Source organism: Rhinatrema bivittatum, chromosome 6 (assembly GCF_901001135.1).
Source record: "Rhinatrema bivittatum chromosome 6, aRhiBiv1.1, whole genome shotgun sequence".
In the NCBI taxonomy this organism is placed as follows: Eukaryota; Metazoa; Chordata; class Amphibia; order Gymnophiona; family Rhinatrematidae; genus Rhinatrema; species Rhinatrema bivittatum.
This window is the reverse complement of record NC_042620.1, coordinates 274,825,651-274,841,171: the sequence shown is the minus strand read 5'-3', so window position 1 is coordinate 274,841,171 and position 15,521 is coordinate 274,825,651. Positions and strand designations below refer to the sequence as shown.

The 15,521-nt window shown below is 41.6% G+C and overlaps 1 protein-coding gene across 6 annotated transcripts in view; it reads right to left on the bottom strand.

Moving 5' to 3' along the window:
• Nucleotides 1-15,521, bottom strand: part of SLC7A3 (solute carrier family 7 member 3) — a 221,230-nt gene that overhangs the window by 91,492 nt on the left and 114,217 nt on the right. For all 6 annotated transcript variants that reach the window (XM_029607239.1, XM_029607243.1, XM_029607244.1 and 3 more), the window contains one exon: nt 1,501-1,723. In XM_029607239.1, coding sequence (XP_029463099.1) covers nt 1,501-1,723 — 223 coding nt within the window. The remainder of the gene's footprint in view (nt 1-1,500; nt 1,724-15,521) is intronic.

The following is a 15,521-nucleotide window of genomic DNA, read 5'->3' as shown; positions in this document are numbered from 1 at the left end:
ATAAAATTTAGGTGGTATTAATAGAAATAATAAAGAAATCCATATAGGAGTTTTAGGTATAAAATAATGGAATTAAAGAAATGGGATTTAAAATAATGGGAAAAAATATATGAGGTTAAATAAGGTGCTCATTTGTATGATACTGGTTGTAGCCCACTGTGGGCAAGAGCCTGTAGATTACATTTGAGAGAGCACAATAGATTCTGATACTATTTCCCATGATATTTTTGGTCAAGCCCTTGTTCTTTTGATATATACACCAATGACATCCAACTGGTTGTGCCCTTGGGAAGGGACCCAATTGCTGTCAGTCTATTGAACAACTGTTTCAAAGCTATTGCACCCTGGCTGTTGGAAAGTTCTGGAAGACAGAATAGAGCCAGTTGATCTGTCAGAATGGCATATACTTCCTAGCCTTCAGAATTTATCTGTTTGTTCGGTACCCAAGCCAAGAACGCTGAGTTAGGTTTGATTCAGCTTTAAATCTAGTATCACACTAATACTCAGATTCCTGTCCAATTTGCGGTATATAAAAACTTTTAAATAAATAAATAATACTGCTTAATTGAAACTCAGAATGGTGAGACAGTTGCATTCATTTTTTAATTAACACATTCAAGACAGTGGAGTACTTACTTGTTATCGTCCAACTAGACTATTGCAATGTTTAGTATTTAGACTTACCTGCTTCAAGTCATACAAAACATTACAGCTAGAATTGTTTTGATGTATACTAGGAGAGTAGGCGAGTAAATTCTTCAACTTTACATCACAAGTTACACTGATTGCTAGCTAGGGCAACAATTAAGTTTAAGCTCCTTACATTGGCGTTTTGTAGCTTTAGTGACTACTGTACCCCTCATTTGAGGGGTAGTTTAGAGTGGTATTATCCAGGTAAGGAGATTAGATCTAGTAAGGATTGCCAGTTGTGTATTCCAACTGTGCACAGGGTGCAGAACATATTTGAAATCAAGAATGCTTTCTATAGCAGCTCCGGTCTTGTGGAACAGTTTGTCTACAGAAACTGGGCAAAAAATGAATTTAACCTTTAGTAAAAAGGTAAAATCTTGGGCCTTTCCTACCAATCTTTAATTATCCCTTAATTTGTTTTGGTAGTTTGGGATGACCCTGCAACAGGATGGGATAGTTTGTGCAGTATTCTCAAATATGTCTTGAATTTTCTGTGTCTAGATGGAGGCTGACAAAAATATTTAATTTCTTGTTTTTGTTTGTTTAGGGTTCTATGCGTGAGTGTGATGTTTGATATTTGATTGTGTATATTGATCTAGTAAACAGTTTTGGATTATAAAACTAGATGGCAGGCCAGAGCCTATATAGGGGAAGAGCTAGCTGCTAGTGAGATAAGTATATTACAGTTACATAATTAGATTGAAAGCCAACCAGAGGTGCATCAAATCCAACCTTTTTCTTATGTGTGTCCATGGAAGCAACACAAAAGAACTCTGACCAAAGTACCAGCCTGGGATGGTCATGTCTCACCTGGTGGAGAGGGCACAGAGAGATCCAACCGCTACCACATAACGGGCTGGCTCCCAGCCCACATAGTTGAAGCCCTCAGGAAGTGGGCTCTCCTTGTTCAGTAGGTAATACGGCATCATCAGGGTGAGTGCAGCTGATACCCCAAAGTATGCCACAAAACAAATCAAAAGGGATATGATGATGCTAATGGGAATGGAACGCTGTGGGTTTTTAGCTTCCTCTCCTGGAGAAGAGAAGGAAAAAATCAGAATCAGAATATTCACAAAGCATATCATACTGACTCTCCCCCTTATCCTATAATACTGGTGTCACACTGTCCCCTCCACATGCCTGTCCCCCACACTCACCACCTATATACAAGCTGAGCACGATTCTCTGGGGGCCTGACCCTCATATTCATCACCTGTACACCTGCTACATGCATAAAGCCCCATAGATTTGTAGTTCACTTACAGTCTCTGTTCTAGACCCTTCTTATCACATTAAAAAAGCTTCATTGCGGAGGAAGTGACGTCAGCGGGGTGGATGGCAGCTTGAATCATTGTCTCTCCCACGAGACAACGAGCATCCCAGAACATCGTGTTTTTCGCTCCAGACAGTACATAAAATATATATTCCGACAGCAGAGACAAAGCGGATGACATCCAAATGGAAGACGCTAGATTTTAAGCAATACTCTTACCAGAAATCTGACAGGCGTAAAGAGGACGCGATGGCTAAGATGGCGGACACACTCTCCAGGAGCGGAATTCATGCAGCTTCGGCCTTAGAGTCAGACCTCTCCGCAACGGATGATAATAGTGTTCCGACACGGGCAGAATTCAGAGAGTGGTTTTGTGAGCTAAGGCTGGATAACTAAGAACATAGCAGACCTAACATGCCCTTTAACTTCTAAAGCTCTCCACTCTAATTCGAACAACAGGAAACCCTGGTACACCCCTCAACTTAAAACTCTGAAACAAGAACTTAGAAGATTCGAACATGCATGGCGAAAAAATCCTTCCCCATCAAACCTGGAAGCTTACAAATCTATCATGCACCGTTACCGGATATCCATCCTCCAAACAAAGAGGGATTTTTTCTCACAGAAAATACACCACTTCATCTTCGACCCTAAAGCTTTATTCTCCCTCGTCTCGTCTCTCACCAAATCTTCCCCCACGACTATCCCGGACGATCAAGCGGCCAGCAAAGCCTCAGAATTAGCCACATATTTCAAGAAAATAATCACCGATCTGATCAGACCTTTAAATGCCAATAACGCTCTTCTTCCTCCACCAGCCTACTATTCAAATACTCAACAGATCACTAGTCTGGAAACCTTCGAGCCGACTTCCTCCGAGATTGAAACAGTCCTAAAGAAGCTCAAACCTGCCTCGCACCCCACAGATGCGATCCCTGTCAACCTACTCATCGCCATCTCAAAAACAGTCGCCAAACTAATTGCCGACATCATTAACTGCTCACTAATGCAAGGTTCAGTTCCTGACCCTTTGAAACTCGCAATTCTAAAACCACTCTTGAAAAAACCCAACCTGTCTCCAGACGACCCCGCCAACTATCGCCCGATTGCTAAACTCCCCTTCATTTCCAAAATCTTAGAAAAAATAGTTAATAAGCAACTCTCGGAGTACTTAGACGATAACAAAATACTAGCCCCCTCTCAGTTCGGCTTCCGAAAAGCCCGAAATACAGAAGCTCTTTTAATCTCTCTAACAGACACAATACTGTTGAATCTAGATAAAAAAACAACCCGGTCTACTCATTCTCCTCGACCTATCGGCCGCTTTTGACACAGTAAACCACTCAACACTTCTGGATTGGCTATCTGACATCGGCATAAAAGGCACTGCTCTCAGCTGGTTCAAATCTTTTCTACATAACAGATTTTACAAGGTCAGAGTCAACAATAACGAATCACACCCAGTCCGCTCTTCTCTGGAAGTCCCTCAAGGCTCATCCTTATCCCCCACCCTCTTCAACATTTATCTATTACCGCTTTGCCAGCTCCTCTCCAAACTAAAATTAACCCATTACATCTACGCAGATGATGTGCAAATATTCATCCCGGTTACAGAATCTTTACAAAAAACACTAGAATTCTGGAACAACTGCCTCCAAGCCATCAACAACCTGCTCATGAGCCTTAACTTAATCCTTAATTCCAATAAAACTGAATTATTCCTCGTTTCACAGGACAGTAACTATGCAATGTCTAACATACTCCCTACTAGTCAACCTTCCTTCTCCTCTCAAGTCAGAAACCTCGGAGTCATCATGGACAATCAATTAAACCTAAAGAGATTTATTAATAATACCACTAAGGATGGCTTCTATAAATTGCAAGTCCTGAAACGGCTCAGACCGCTCCTCCACTTCCAAGACTACCGGTCAGCTCTACAAGCAATCATTTTTTCTAAAATTGACTATTGTAATTCCCTCCTACTCGGCCTCCCAGCTAACACCATAAAACCATTACAAATGCTTCAAAACGCTTCAGCCAGGATTCTGACCAAGTCTAACAAAAGAAATCATATTACCCCCATCTTAAGAAACCTACACTGGCTTCCAATTAAGTTTAGAATCTCTTACAAAGTACTAACAATCATACACAAATCTATACACAAGCTCATTCCACTGGAACTCAATATCCCTTTTCAACCACATATTCCCTCCAGACCGGTGAGAGCAGCTTATAGAGATACTCTCCTCGCCCCACCCATCAAAACTTCATTAAATAAACGAACTCTATCCACAGCGGGCCCTGCGCAATGGAACTCTCTACCTCCAGAACTCCGGAAGGAACCTTGCCCAATCACCTTTAAAAAGAGACTCAAAACTTGGCTATTCGAACAAGCTTTTAATCCATACCAACAATCTCCCCTCAATGTGCACCATGTACCATGACTCCTAGATACTTAGCCAGGTTTTAGTCTAGAATCTCATTACTTTATCATATTCATTGTACTTTATTCCCCAGTTCCTTGATCCAAGTTTATCTCCCTGTCCGATGTAATCGCATTCTTACATGCTTGTTAATGTTATAATGTAAACCGAAATGATATGTAACATTGCTACATGAATTTCGGTATATAAAAATGTTAAATAAAATAATAAATATCAAAAACCACAAAAGTGACATTATGACTGCTATTGGTGAAATCAAAGAAGAAATGGCGGATCTGGGACGCCGGCAAGACGAAACCCAAACGCAGGTGGACGCACAGGGTGAGGAGATTAAAACGCTGGATGCCGACCTCTCTGGGTTGCAGCAAACCTGTGAGGCATTATCATTGAAACTCGAAGACATTGAAAATAGAGCTCGACGAAATAATCTCCGTTTTAGGGGCATACCAGAAACAATGGAACCACAGAACTACTTTGAAATAATCCATCAGATCTGTTCTGGCTTGATAGGCCCAGAGGAGGGCTTGGAGTCCAGGGCCCGTGGTACTTTCAAACTAGATCGAGCTCACAGAGCACTGGGGCCATGGCTGCAAAATCAGCCCAGAGATATTGTTGTTTGTTTTCACCAGTATTAACAAAAGGAGAAGATCCTACAATTGGCATGCCAGCAAAACATTATACAGTGGAATGGCCATACTGTCTCTATATATGCGGATATTGCAGCAGCAACACTGCGCCGACGGCAAGAGCTAAGAGCGGTGACAGCACTGCTCCGGAGGGAAAATCTGAAATACAGATGGCTATATCCCTGTGGATTACAGTTCACCAAGCAAGGTATCACTCACAGATTTAAAAATGGATCGGATGCAGCACATGTACTACGGGCAGCAGGTTACTCAGAGCAGGATGTGAAGGCAACTACACCAGCTCCTCCAGTGAGAAAACCAGAAGTCCCGCACTGGCAGAGAGTAGAAAAGGGAGGACGGAGATTAAAGAGTAATTCTCCCAGCCCGCAAACTCCTTCTGCTTTCACTTGAAGATGTATAGCTGCACAACGGAGCTCGCTGAGAGCTATTAATATGCTGTTACTTGTTCAAAATTCTTAGACTGATGGATCAGGTCTAAGCTTTGGGTTTTACAATATGTTGGGGTTGCTGTTTGCTTAGTGGGAGACATATGATATCCTGCTGACTTTTCTCTCATGTCCATTTTCAGCCCTCTCTTCGGAGACGGCTGCCAAGGGAAATTATTGGAACAGGGGAAGGGAAGGGGTGGGGGGAGGGGAGGGTCTTTTTCACTCTTGCTCTGGTTTATCTGGTATATATTTTTAGCATATGACCAAATTTCTGTTGTATACTGTGAATATCAATGTACTGTTCTAACAAGTTTTGCTTTCCTGGGTCCTCCATCAGATAATTTACGTTGTTGGGTAACATCTCATGAATATCTTGATTATAACAAGTAAAGATATTGCTGTATCTGGGAACAAGATATTATGGCTGATTTCAATGTGGTTTCCTTAAATGTTAAGGGTCTACAAAATCAATACAAACGCAAAAAGCTTTTTATGGAATTACAAAGATTACAAGCTGCTGTTGTAATGGTTCAAGAATCCCACCTTACAAACATATCTTCATCATTTAATGTGATCATCTAGGTATCTGCGTCAGTACTGGGCTGCAGCACATAAGCAATCTAAATACTCAGGAGTGGGTATTCTTTTCAGGAATGATTTTGTATTTAATGAAATTAAATGTATACGAGATCCAGAGGGGAGATATTTGATAGTGGTCATCTCCCTAGGTGAGCATGTATTTAGTTTGGTGACAGTATATGCGCCTAATCAACATCAGGGCCAGTTCTTCCACTCGCTCTCCCAAATAGTGCAACACACAGCAGAGGGGCAAATTGTGATGGGAGGATACTTTAATTTTACGCTTAATCCTAATCTGGACAATTCCAAGGGTACATCCACTGTATCTCATAACGACCACGTGAGTTTGAAGAGGATGATGATCTCTTTAAATTTACTAGATGTCTGGAGGATGCACTTCCCTAAATCTAGAAACTACAGTTTTAATTCGCATCCTCATGACACCTACTCAAGAATAGATCTTTTCTTAGTGGACAAGGGATTTATAAATAGCATTATGCGGACGGAAGTAGATTATATCACATGGTCTGATCACGCTCCAGTATGGGTCCAGCTGTCCCTTCATTTTTTACATCGTGGGCAACAATACTGGAAGCTAAATGACTCTCTCTTAGATGATACAGATTTTGTCTCCAAGCTGGAATCTACCATAGAGGAATATATGCTCCTCAATAATACTGGAGAAGTATCCCAGGGGACCGTTTGGGAGGGATTGAAAGCAGTAGTAAGAGGACATTTAATTGCTCGTGCCTCCCATGTTAAAAAAACAAAAAGATAAAGCTAGAAATGGGCTGCTTGCACAGATAAAAGATACGGAAAAACTACATAAGGCCACACTTGCTCACAAACACTGTCGTTCTCTACAAATTTTGAGAGAAAAACTGGCAAATATAGATGCTGACACCATTGCTTATCAACTATCCCTGGTAAAGCAGCAATATTTCGAGGGAGGGAACAAGGCAGGGAAATTACTTGCTCAGAAATTGAAAGCCCTCCGGACACAAAACATTATTAAAATTAAAGATACCAAAAGAGATATTTTGACCAGCACTATAGATATCAGGAAACGATTCCTTCAATTCTATGAGGAACTTTACAGTGCTGATGCTCATATTGCTGATGCGGATATAGAAGAGTATCTATCGAATGAGGATATACCTATACTACATAATGCAGGCCATACATGTCTTGATAGAGAAATATCCCAATTAGAAGTCCAAACCGCGATATGCCATTTAAAACCAGGGACATTCCCAGGACTAGACGGTTATACTGCTAAATTTTACCAAACGTTTTCGAAGGTTGTTAGTGGCTCACTTACATCAATGTTTAACTCCCTACGTATTGGGGACAAGATTATGTCGATGGCAAACAAAGCAGGAATAACAATATTAGCTAAACCGGGAAGGGACCCTACAGTCTGCGGTTCCTATAGGCCGATATCGCTGATTAATATCGATCTCAAGATAATGGCTAAAATATTAGCTGACAGGCTGAAAGGAGTGGTTGGCGACATTGTATTCTCAGACCAATCTGGTTTCATTCCAGGCCATATGGCCTTGGATAACGTTAGGAAAGCGGTAGACTTTATATGGTGGACGCAATATACTAAGACACCGGCTTTGCTACTCACTATTGACGCCGAAAAGGCTTTTGACCTTGTGTACTGGCCATACCTATTTAAATTGTTAGAAAGGATGCAGTTTGGTCCCTTTTATATTAATTGGATAGCAAAACTCTATGACTCTCCACAGGCATGCTTAAAAATTAACGGTGGCTACTCAGATACTTTTCAGGTCCAGAGAGGTACCAGGCAGGGGTGCCCACTTTCACCGTTACTATTTGCCCTCTTTCTGGAGCCTTTAGCAATTCACATCCGGAATAATCCTCATATTAAGGGTATCACGGTTTGGGACTTCACAAGCAAGCTTGCCCTTTTTGCAGACAATATTTTATTCTCAATATCTGAACCTGCAGAATCCTTGACAGGGATTGAGAGGGAGATATCCCGTTTCAGTTCTGCTTCCAGTTTTAAAATCAACTGGGATAAATCAGAGATTTTTAATATTTCGATCCCACAAGCCCAGGTGGGGATACTTAAAGCAGCTCATCATTTTAAATGGACGAAAGGGAAAATCAAATATCTAGGGGTTTATTTAGATAGACTTGATGATATGTTCCATTTGAATTATACCCCTCTGTTGACCAAGATATATAAAGAACTAGAGGAGTGGGACAGATATCACATCTCATGGGTGGGAAAAATAGCTGTGCTCAAGATGAATGTGCTTCCCCGTCTCCTCTATCTATTTCAAACCTTGCCAATTTATATCCCCAAGGCAGTCTTGGAGAAATGGCAATGTCGTCTTTTGAAGTTTGTTTGTTTGGGGGGGGGGGGGGGGGGGGAGGAGATTCCCCCGGGCGGCCAGGAAAATTCTATACCTCCCAAAAGAACGAGGAGGGCTGGGGGTACCACATTTGCAATGGTATCATGCTGCGGCTCATTTGCGGGCTATTCTTGATTGGCACAAGACACCGGTTATTAAGCGGTGGATTCAGTTGGAACAACCTCTGATAGGCATGGTGCCATTGCAAGCTTTGGTTTGGCAACCAAATACAACATGGCCTAAAATGCAGTTGGTGACTACCCCCTTGACTACTACCCTAAGGGTTTGGGAACAATGGCGACATACTATCATGGGAAATAGAATCTATTCTTCCCAAACTCATCTTTTTCATAATACGGCATTTACCCCAGGTTTATCACCTTTAACATACTCTAAGTGGAAACAGTGTGGTATTGTACTTATTGATCAAGTCTGGACTGTACAAGGAACAGTGGCTTTTGAGGACTTGTGTGGCCAATACGATCTGCCTTCCTCTGAAAGATTTCGTTACATTCAGCTCAGCCATTTTCTAAATTCTACATCGTTGCTCAACAGCTTGAAAGCAGGAGTAACTTTTTTCGAAAGCATATGCAGAGGGGCAAAAAAGATTACAAAAACTATTTCTAAAATATATGGCTTTTTGAACTCAACCACTAAAGACAAACCACATTTTATCAAGGCATGGGAGGTAGATCTAGGTGTAATCCTGGACCAAGATGCCTGGACTGAAGTATATAAACAGATTGGGAAAGGGCTAATTGCTGCGAACTTAATAGAAAATTGTTATAAACTGGTATATCGCTGGCATCGTAGCCCTCTCACCTTGCACAAAATGTATCCCAACCTATCTGGGATGTGCTGGAGAGGTTGTCAACAAGATGGTGACTATTTTCATCTATGGTGGTCGTGCCCGTATGCTCAAACAGTATTGGCAACAAGTCTTCGACTGGCTGCATGCCATTAATCACAATACCGGAGAGTATACAGCAGGTCAAGTTCTCTTAAATATCTCTACTGGAAGGGAGGCCTTACAGGTCCACAGACTGGAGTATTATATCTTCGTCGCTGCACAATGTGTTCTTGCAAGACACTGGAAATCATCCAAAATCCCACAGCTGTCTGAGGTGCAACGTAAGGTGTCTGACATTTATACATTGGGCAAAATAACTGCTTGCAAACACAACTATCTTCTAAAGTTTTCCAAAGCTTGGGCCGCATATGAGGCCTGGCAAGCGACAGTCTCATATATCTGATAAGATGTGGACAAGTGGCGAAGTTACTCAGTTGTCATAGATCTGGTATTCACAGTAGTCTTCGTTCTTTATACCTTTTTATTTTAGACAGGCGGAGCAAGAGCGAGGAGAGGGAAAGAGGGGAGTTTTAGGATAAAATTAAAACTAAGGGAGTGTTTGTTCAACGAGAAGTAGTGGATCATAGTGTATTAAAAGGGTTCTGATATGTGTTGTCAATGTCAATTATGTATTATATGATAGTGTTCCTATATAATCGGTTACTGATGGCTGTGTAAATGATTCCTGTTGCTTGTTATATTTTCACTTCCAATAAAATGCTAATGGAAAAAAAAAATAAATAAAAAAGCTTCATTGCAATTTCATATACTCTTTTCCCTACCCCTCTCTATCTTTGGGAGAAACTCCTCCCAGAGCTTCAAAATTCGTGCTCATAGAAACCTAGAATATGTCTGCAGATAAGGGCCACCTAAGACTGACCAGTTTACATCCTACTATAATAACAGACCCAAACTGATCTCAGACTTTCTCCTCACTTCCTTTCAACTACATTATCCCAAAACCTCTTGAATTCCTTTACTGTTTATGTCTACTCCTTCCCTGAAAGACTATTCCAAGCATTCAACCCCTTTTCTGTGAAGAATTATTTTCTGTAATGTCTCCATTTACCTTCTTGAAGCCTCATATAGTCACTTATTCTAAAGTTTTGCTTCTTGTGCATTTAAATACCTCAAAAGTATAATTATCGATCATATTTCCTCCATTACTCTTCTCAAGTATAAATATTTATAAATCTCATGTCCTATGGCTTTTGGTGTACACCCTGCACCATTTTGGTAGCATCTCCCTACACTGACTCTATACTTTTGGAGATATGGCTTCCAGAATGGACAATATTCTATTTGAAATCTCAAATGACTTACAGAGGCATTATCCCATCCTTTTTATGACTCTATGTACCCTACCATTCGTGTCTCTGATCACCTCTTTACTACACTGTTTTGCTACCTGGAACTCAACAAACAATTACCCTGAGGCTGGTATCTCACCACCCTATCAGGTACCGTTCCCTTGAATCTTTGCACATCAACTGCATGATTTTGGGGGGGGGGGGGGGTGTTTGCATGGAATCTCAACTGGCAATCCAGTAACCACTCCTCAAGCTTTCTGAGATCAGGTCTTATTCTGTCTGCTCCCTCAAGGCTGCCCACTCTGTTGCAGATCTTCTCCATGGACAAGCAGGATAAAATCAGTTGCACATGTGGGTGGAACCATTAAATCATGCTGAAGACTATTTTTATTAGCTCAAGCTGAAAAGAGCTAGAAGTGCTTTCTGCTCATATGCAACTGGCACCACACAGCTGCATGCTGCTAAGCCTACTCAGTCAATCTTTCTGTGGAATGAGATAAAAGCATTTATCACGAACTGAGAAAAGCTTTATGAAGATTGACACCCATCCTTTTCCAATTCTGCAGAATGCTAGTCTTCAAAGATTGAACAAATCCCTTCTGCAAAACCTTTCACAGCTCCCTTAACAGCTTAGAATGTACCTCATCCAGTCCCATAGCTTTAACTGCTTGCAGTTTTGCTATTTCTGCATAAACTCCTTCTTCGCTAACTAGTGTGGCATTTGCTTCACTTACAAATGTGCCCCTGTCAACAATCTGCAACCTTCAATTCCTTCAATAAAAATGAAGGAAAGTATTTATTTAGCTTTTCTGCCTCTCTTATCACCCTCCATACATTCCTGCTTTTCCCCAACCAGACCTATAATCCCACCTCTGCTCATTTCACTGGCATACCTGAAAAAAATGTTTGTCACCTTGCTTTAGTATCTTAGCTATCTTTTCTTCTTCCTTCACATTCACCATCATGACTACTTTCCCTGCTTCTTTCAACTTTCTATATATTCTTTCTTGTGCTTTTTTTTCTGGAAGTCTCTTATACCTTGATAATGCTAATCTTTCAGTTATCTCTTTTGAAAACCATACATAGAAACCTAGAAATGATGGCAGAAAAGGACCAAATGGTCCATCCAGTCTGCCCAGCAAGCTTATAGTAGTACTACTGGCCATACAAGCCACTTTTATAATTATCAGTTTCCCCAAGTCAGGGCCCTTGTTGATTTCTGTTTGAGTCCAACTCCCCATTACCTCTTGCCATTGAAGCAGAGAGCAATGATGGCATTGCATCAACAGCATAAAGGCTTATTGGTTAAGGGTAGTAACTGCCACACCAGCAAGTTACCCCATGCACACTTTACTTCATTCCCATCCTCTAGCTTTAAGGGATCCACAGAGTTTATCCCATGCCACTTTGAAATCTTTTACTGTTTTGTCTTCACCACCTCCTCCGGAAAGGCATTCCAAGCATCCAACACCCTTTCTGTGAAGAAATATTTCCTGACATTGGTTCTGAGTCATTCTCCCTAGAGTTTCATTTCATGACCCCTAATGCTACTGATTTATTTCCAGTGGAAAAGGTTTGTCATTGATTGTGCATCATTATCTTTCAGGTATCTAAAGGTCTGTATCATATCTCCCCTGCACCTCCTCTCCACACAACCCCAAAGCATAACAGAGCCACTCCTTTGCTTAACAGTTGGCAAGGTGGTCTTTTCTTCAAATACTTCACCCTTGTTTCTCCAAATGCATCTTGTGTGGTTGTGATCAAACAGTTCAGTTTTAGTTTCATCAATTCAAGCACTTTGTTCAAAAATCATTCAGGCTTATCAAGATGTTTTTCATATTTTATACAATGACTTCTGTTGTGAGGTCATAGCAAAGATTTCCTTCTGACAACTCTCCCATAAATATCATTGTTCTGTAAGCAACGCTGACTGTGAACAAACAGCAAACATTTTCAGCAGGTTGGTTGCAGTGATTTGTGGATTCTGTTTTCCAGATCTGACCAGTTCTCGGGCAAGAAGATGACGACAACCAAGAAACTTTTCTTGGTCTTCCAGATCTTGCCCTGAGCTCAACAATTCCATGTAACTTTCATTTCTTACTGTTTCTGATAGTTGAAATTGCTAGTTGGAAGCATTCAGAAAGCTTTTTTATAAGCTTCCCCTGCTTTGTAAGAGTGAATTATCTTTTTTAAATGCACAGACAACTGTTTAAAGGAGCCTCTAGTTGTTGAAAGTAGACTGAATAATCAGTCAGACTATATGTTAAAACCATGGAATCACAACTGAAGACCTAATGAGTCAATGTTTTGGGCCTTAACTTTTTTCTTTAAGTAGTAATGAAATCAATTGGAAGGGTGCCCAAACTTCTGCACATGCTATAATTCACTGTTTAAATATTTTCAATCTGTTAAAATCCACAAATAAATAGCAATTTTGCATTAAACACTGCAGAATAAGTTTGTAAAAATCTCTAAAGGAACAATTCTGCTATGTCAATAATAGAACAAAAGCAGAAATTGGGGTGCAAGGGTTTGGACTTGTGCTAATGGCCGATATTTCATTGGGAAGCAAAGGCCAATGTTTGATTTGCAATAAAAAATTTATTGAAAAAAAGTAAAAGGGCAAAAAAGGCTATATTGCTATATTTGGAAGACATGAGTTGGTGTTGACATATTTTAAATGCTACCGAGACAAGGGATCGAGTAGTCCAGGCTGTGTCAGACTAGATCTGTTGTAATCTTTTAAGAAGAAAAAAATGTTTTCTGGCTTTCCAATATCCCTTTTATTTTTCAAAATAATTTTTATTGGTAGCAAGAATATGCATCCATATGCCAAATAACAGTATTACACAGCCAGTGCCAACATCACATGGTATGGTAGTAACAGTGTGTACACACAACACCCAAAACTTGTAAACAGTCAGCTAAACCAGCACAGTGCGATTCCTGCTGCCCTTATTTTCTTTTATCCCCCATGTTCCCCCCTCAGCAACTCAGTCAATAGGCTTCCATGCATTCCACCAACCTCAGACGTCCCCACATCTCATTCATCCCAGTTTCTCCAGACATACATCCATCTGCCACATTCGCAGCAACAGTAAATCCCCCCTCCCCCTCGAGACCTGGGAGTTCACTGCCATGAACAGTATAGCTTATTTCCAACAGACCAGTTTGTGTTTCCTTGGGTAAGATTGCAAAGAGCGCCTGCCAACGTTCCTCATAGTGCTTGTCCCTCTTACAGTTACCAGCAGTATAGTCCATCCTTTCCAATTGCATGAACATAGCCATCCTGTTATGCCAGGCCGCTAAGGTGGGAGAGGTTACAGGTTCTACCCACACCGATAGGATCATGCAGCATGGCAACAGGGTGGCCACTCTCCCAAATTTTACCTTAGAGTAAGTACCCGGTAATATTGCCAAAAAAGGGTGAGTCAGCAGGGCAGTGCCAGAGGCTTGAGTTGCCATACTTGTGCAGCGAGTAATAGTGTCCAGCACCGCCACCCAGAACTGTGTAAGCTTCTGACAGTGCATAAGATGATATAGCAAAGTGCCTCCTCCAGGCCGCATTTAATACACAGCGGGGAGTCTATGAGGCCCATCCGGAACCGAACATCATCATAATATGTCAAGTGTAGAATTCGAAACTGTAGCTCGCGAAGCCCCACGTCCGGGTTTTCAGCATAAAGAGATTTGAAGCAATTCAACAAATAGTCCACTGTAATATCACAGTTCAGGATGCAGGACCACCGACCCGCCAGCGGCTGCAGGCCCGACCTACGGACTTCCATCCAGCTATAGTGTTATGGAGGCACACTGCATCAAACACTGCATTTGCAAAAAGTTTCCGTAGCCACCACCTTCAATGTCCACGTGAGAGACTGCAAATAATGGCGGACCTGTAGGTAGGCAAAGAAGTGGCGTGGTGATAAGTGGTAATCTTTACTCAGCGTTTGGAAGCCTAAGAGCCTGTGAGACTCTGAGTCATATAGGTAAAAAGCAAAGTAACCCCCCCCCCCCCCCCCCGAGTAGCCCACTGCTGAAAGACACCTCTGGATTCTTGGTCCGGTAAAAAGTCCAGGTTACCCACCGGTGGCATCAGCAAGGAAGTGGAGGCCGTCAGACCATAAAGCAACTGCAACCACCTCCAGGCACGAATAAGAGGGTTCAGGAGCCATTTAGGAAAGTCCAGGGTGCGGAGTTGAGAAGGTTGAAGCTGTAACATACAGAGCAGCAACCAAGGTGCTGTCATTCTACTCACTAGCCCTTGATCACAGTAATAATAATTATCTGTCAGCCACTATCCCACAAATCTCATCTGGCAGGTGACAAAGCCGAAAATCAGACATCCCATACCCTCCCACCTGCCTGGGGTTTTCAGGAGTAGTATATTTAATATGGACAGCCTTACCCCTCCACAAAAATTGAGATACAAGAGCGCAATCGCTTTAAATTCCGTACAGTAAGCCAACAGGGGAGCATGTGAAGCACATAGAGGATTTTCGGAAGGATTACCATCGTCAGTGTGCATCTGCCAAACAGAGATAGTGGGAGAGATTGCAGAGATAATTGCAGAGAGATTTAGTTCATACATTTGTCCCAAATCCCTTGAGATCCGAACCCCCAAGTATCGCAGCTTACCGGGAGCCCACATAAATGGGAAGGGTTCACCCCAAGATTGTAGTAGCTCCAGGTCTAGTGCCAGGGCCTCAGATTTGGAAAAATTAATCTTTAGCCCTGCAATACTTTGAAATTGGTCAAAAAGCTTCAACAGCAGGGGGGAAAGAGGAAAAGAGGATTTATATTCAGGCAACAACCAACAAGGAATGAATTACATAGTCTGGGCAAACAATTATGGGAGTAGCTTGCTTATTATGGCGGTTATTACCCTGAATCAATTAAGCCTGATACTTCAC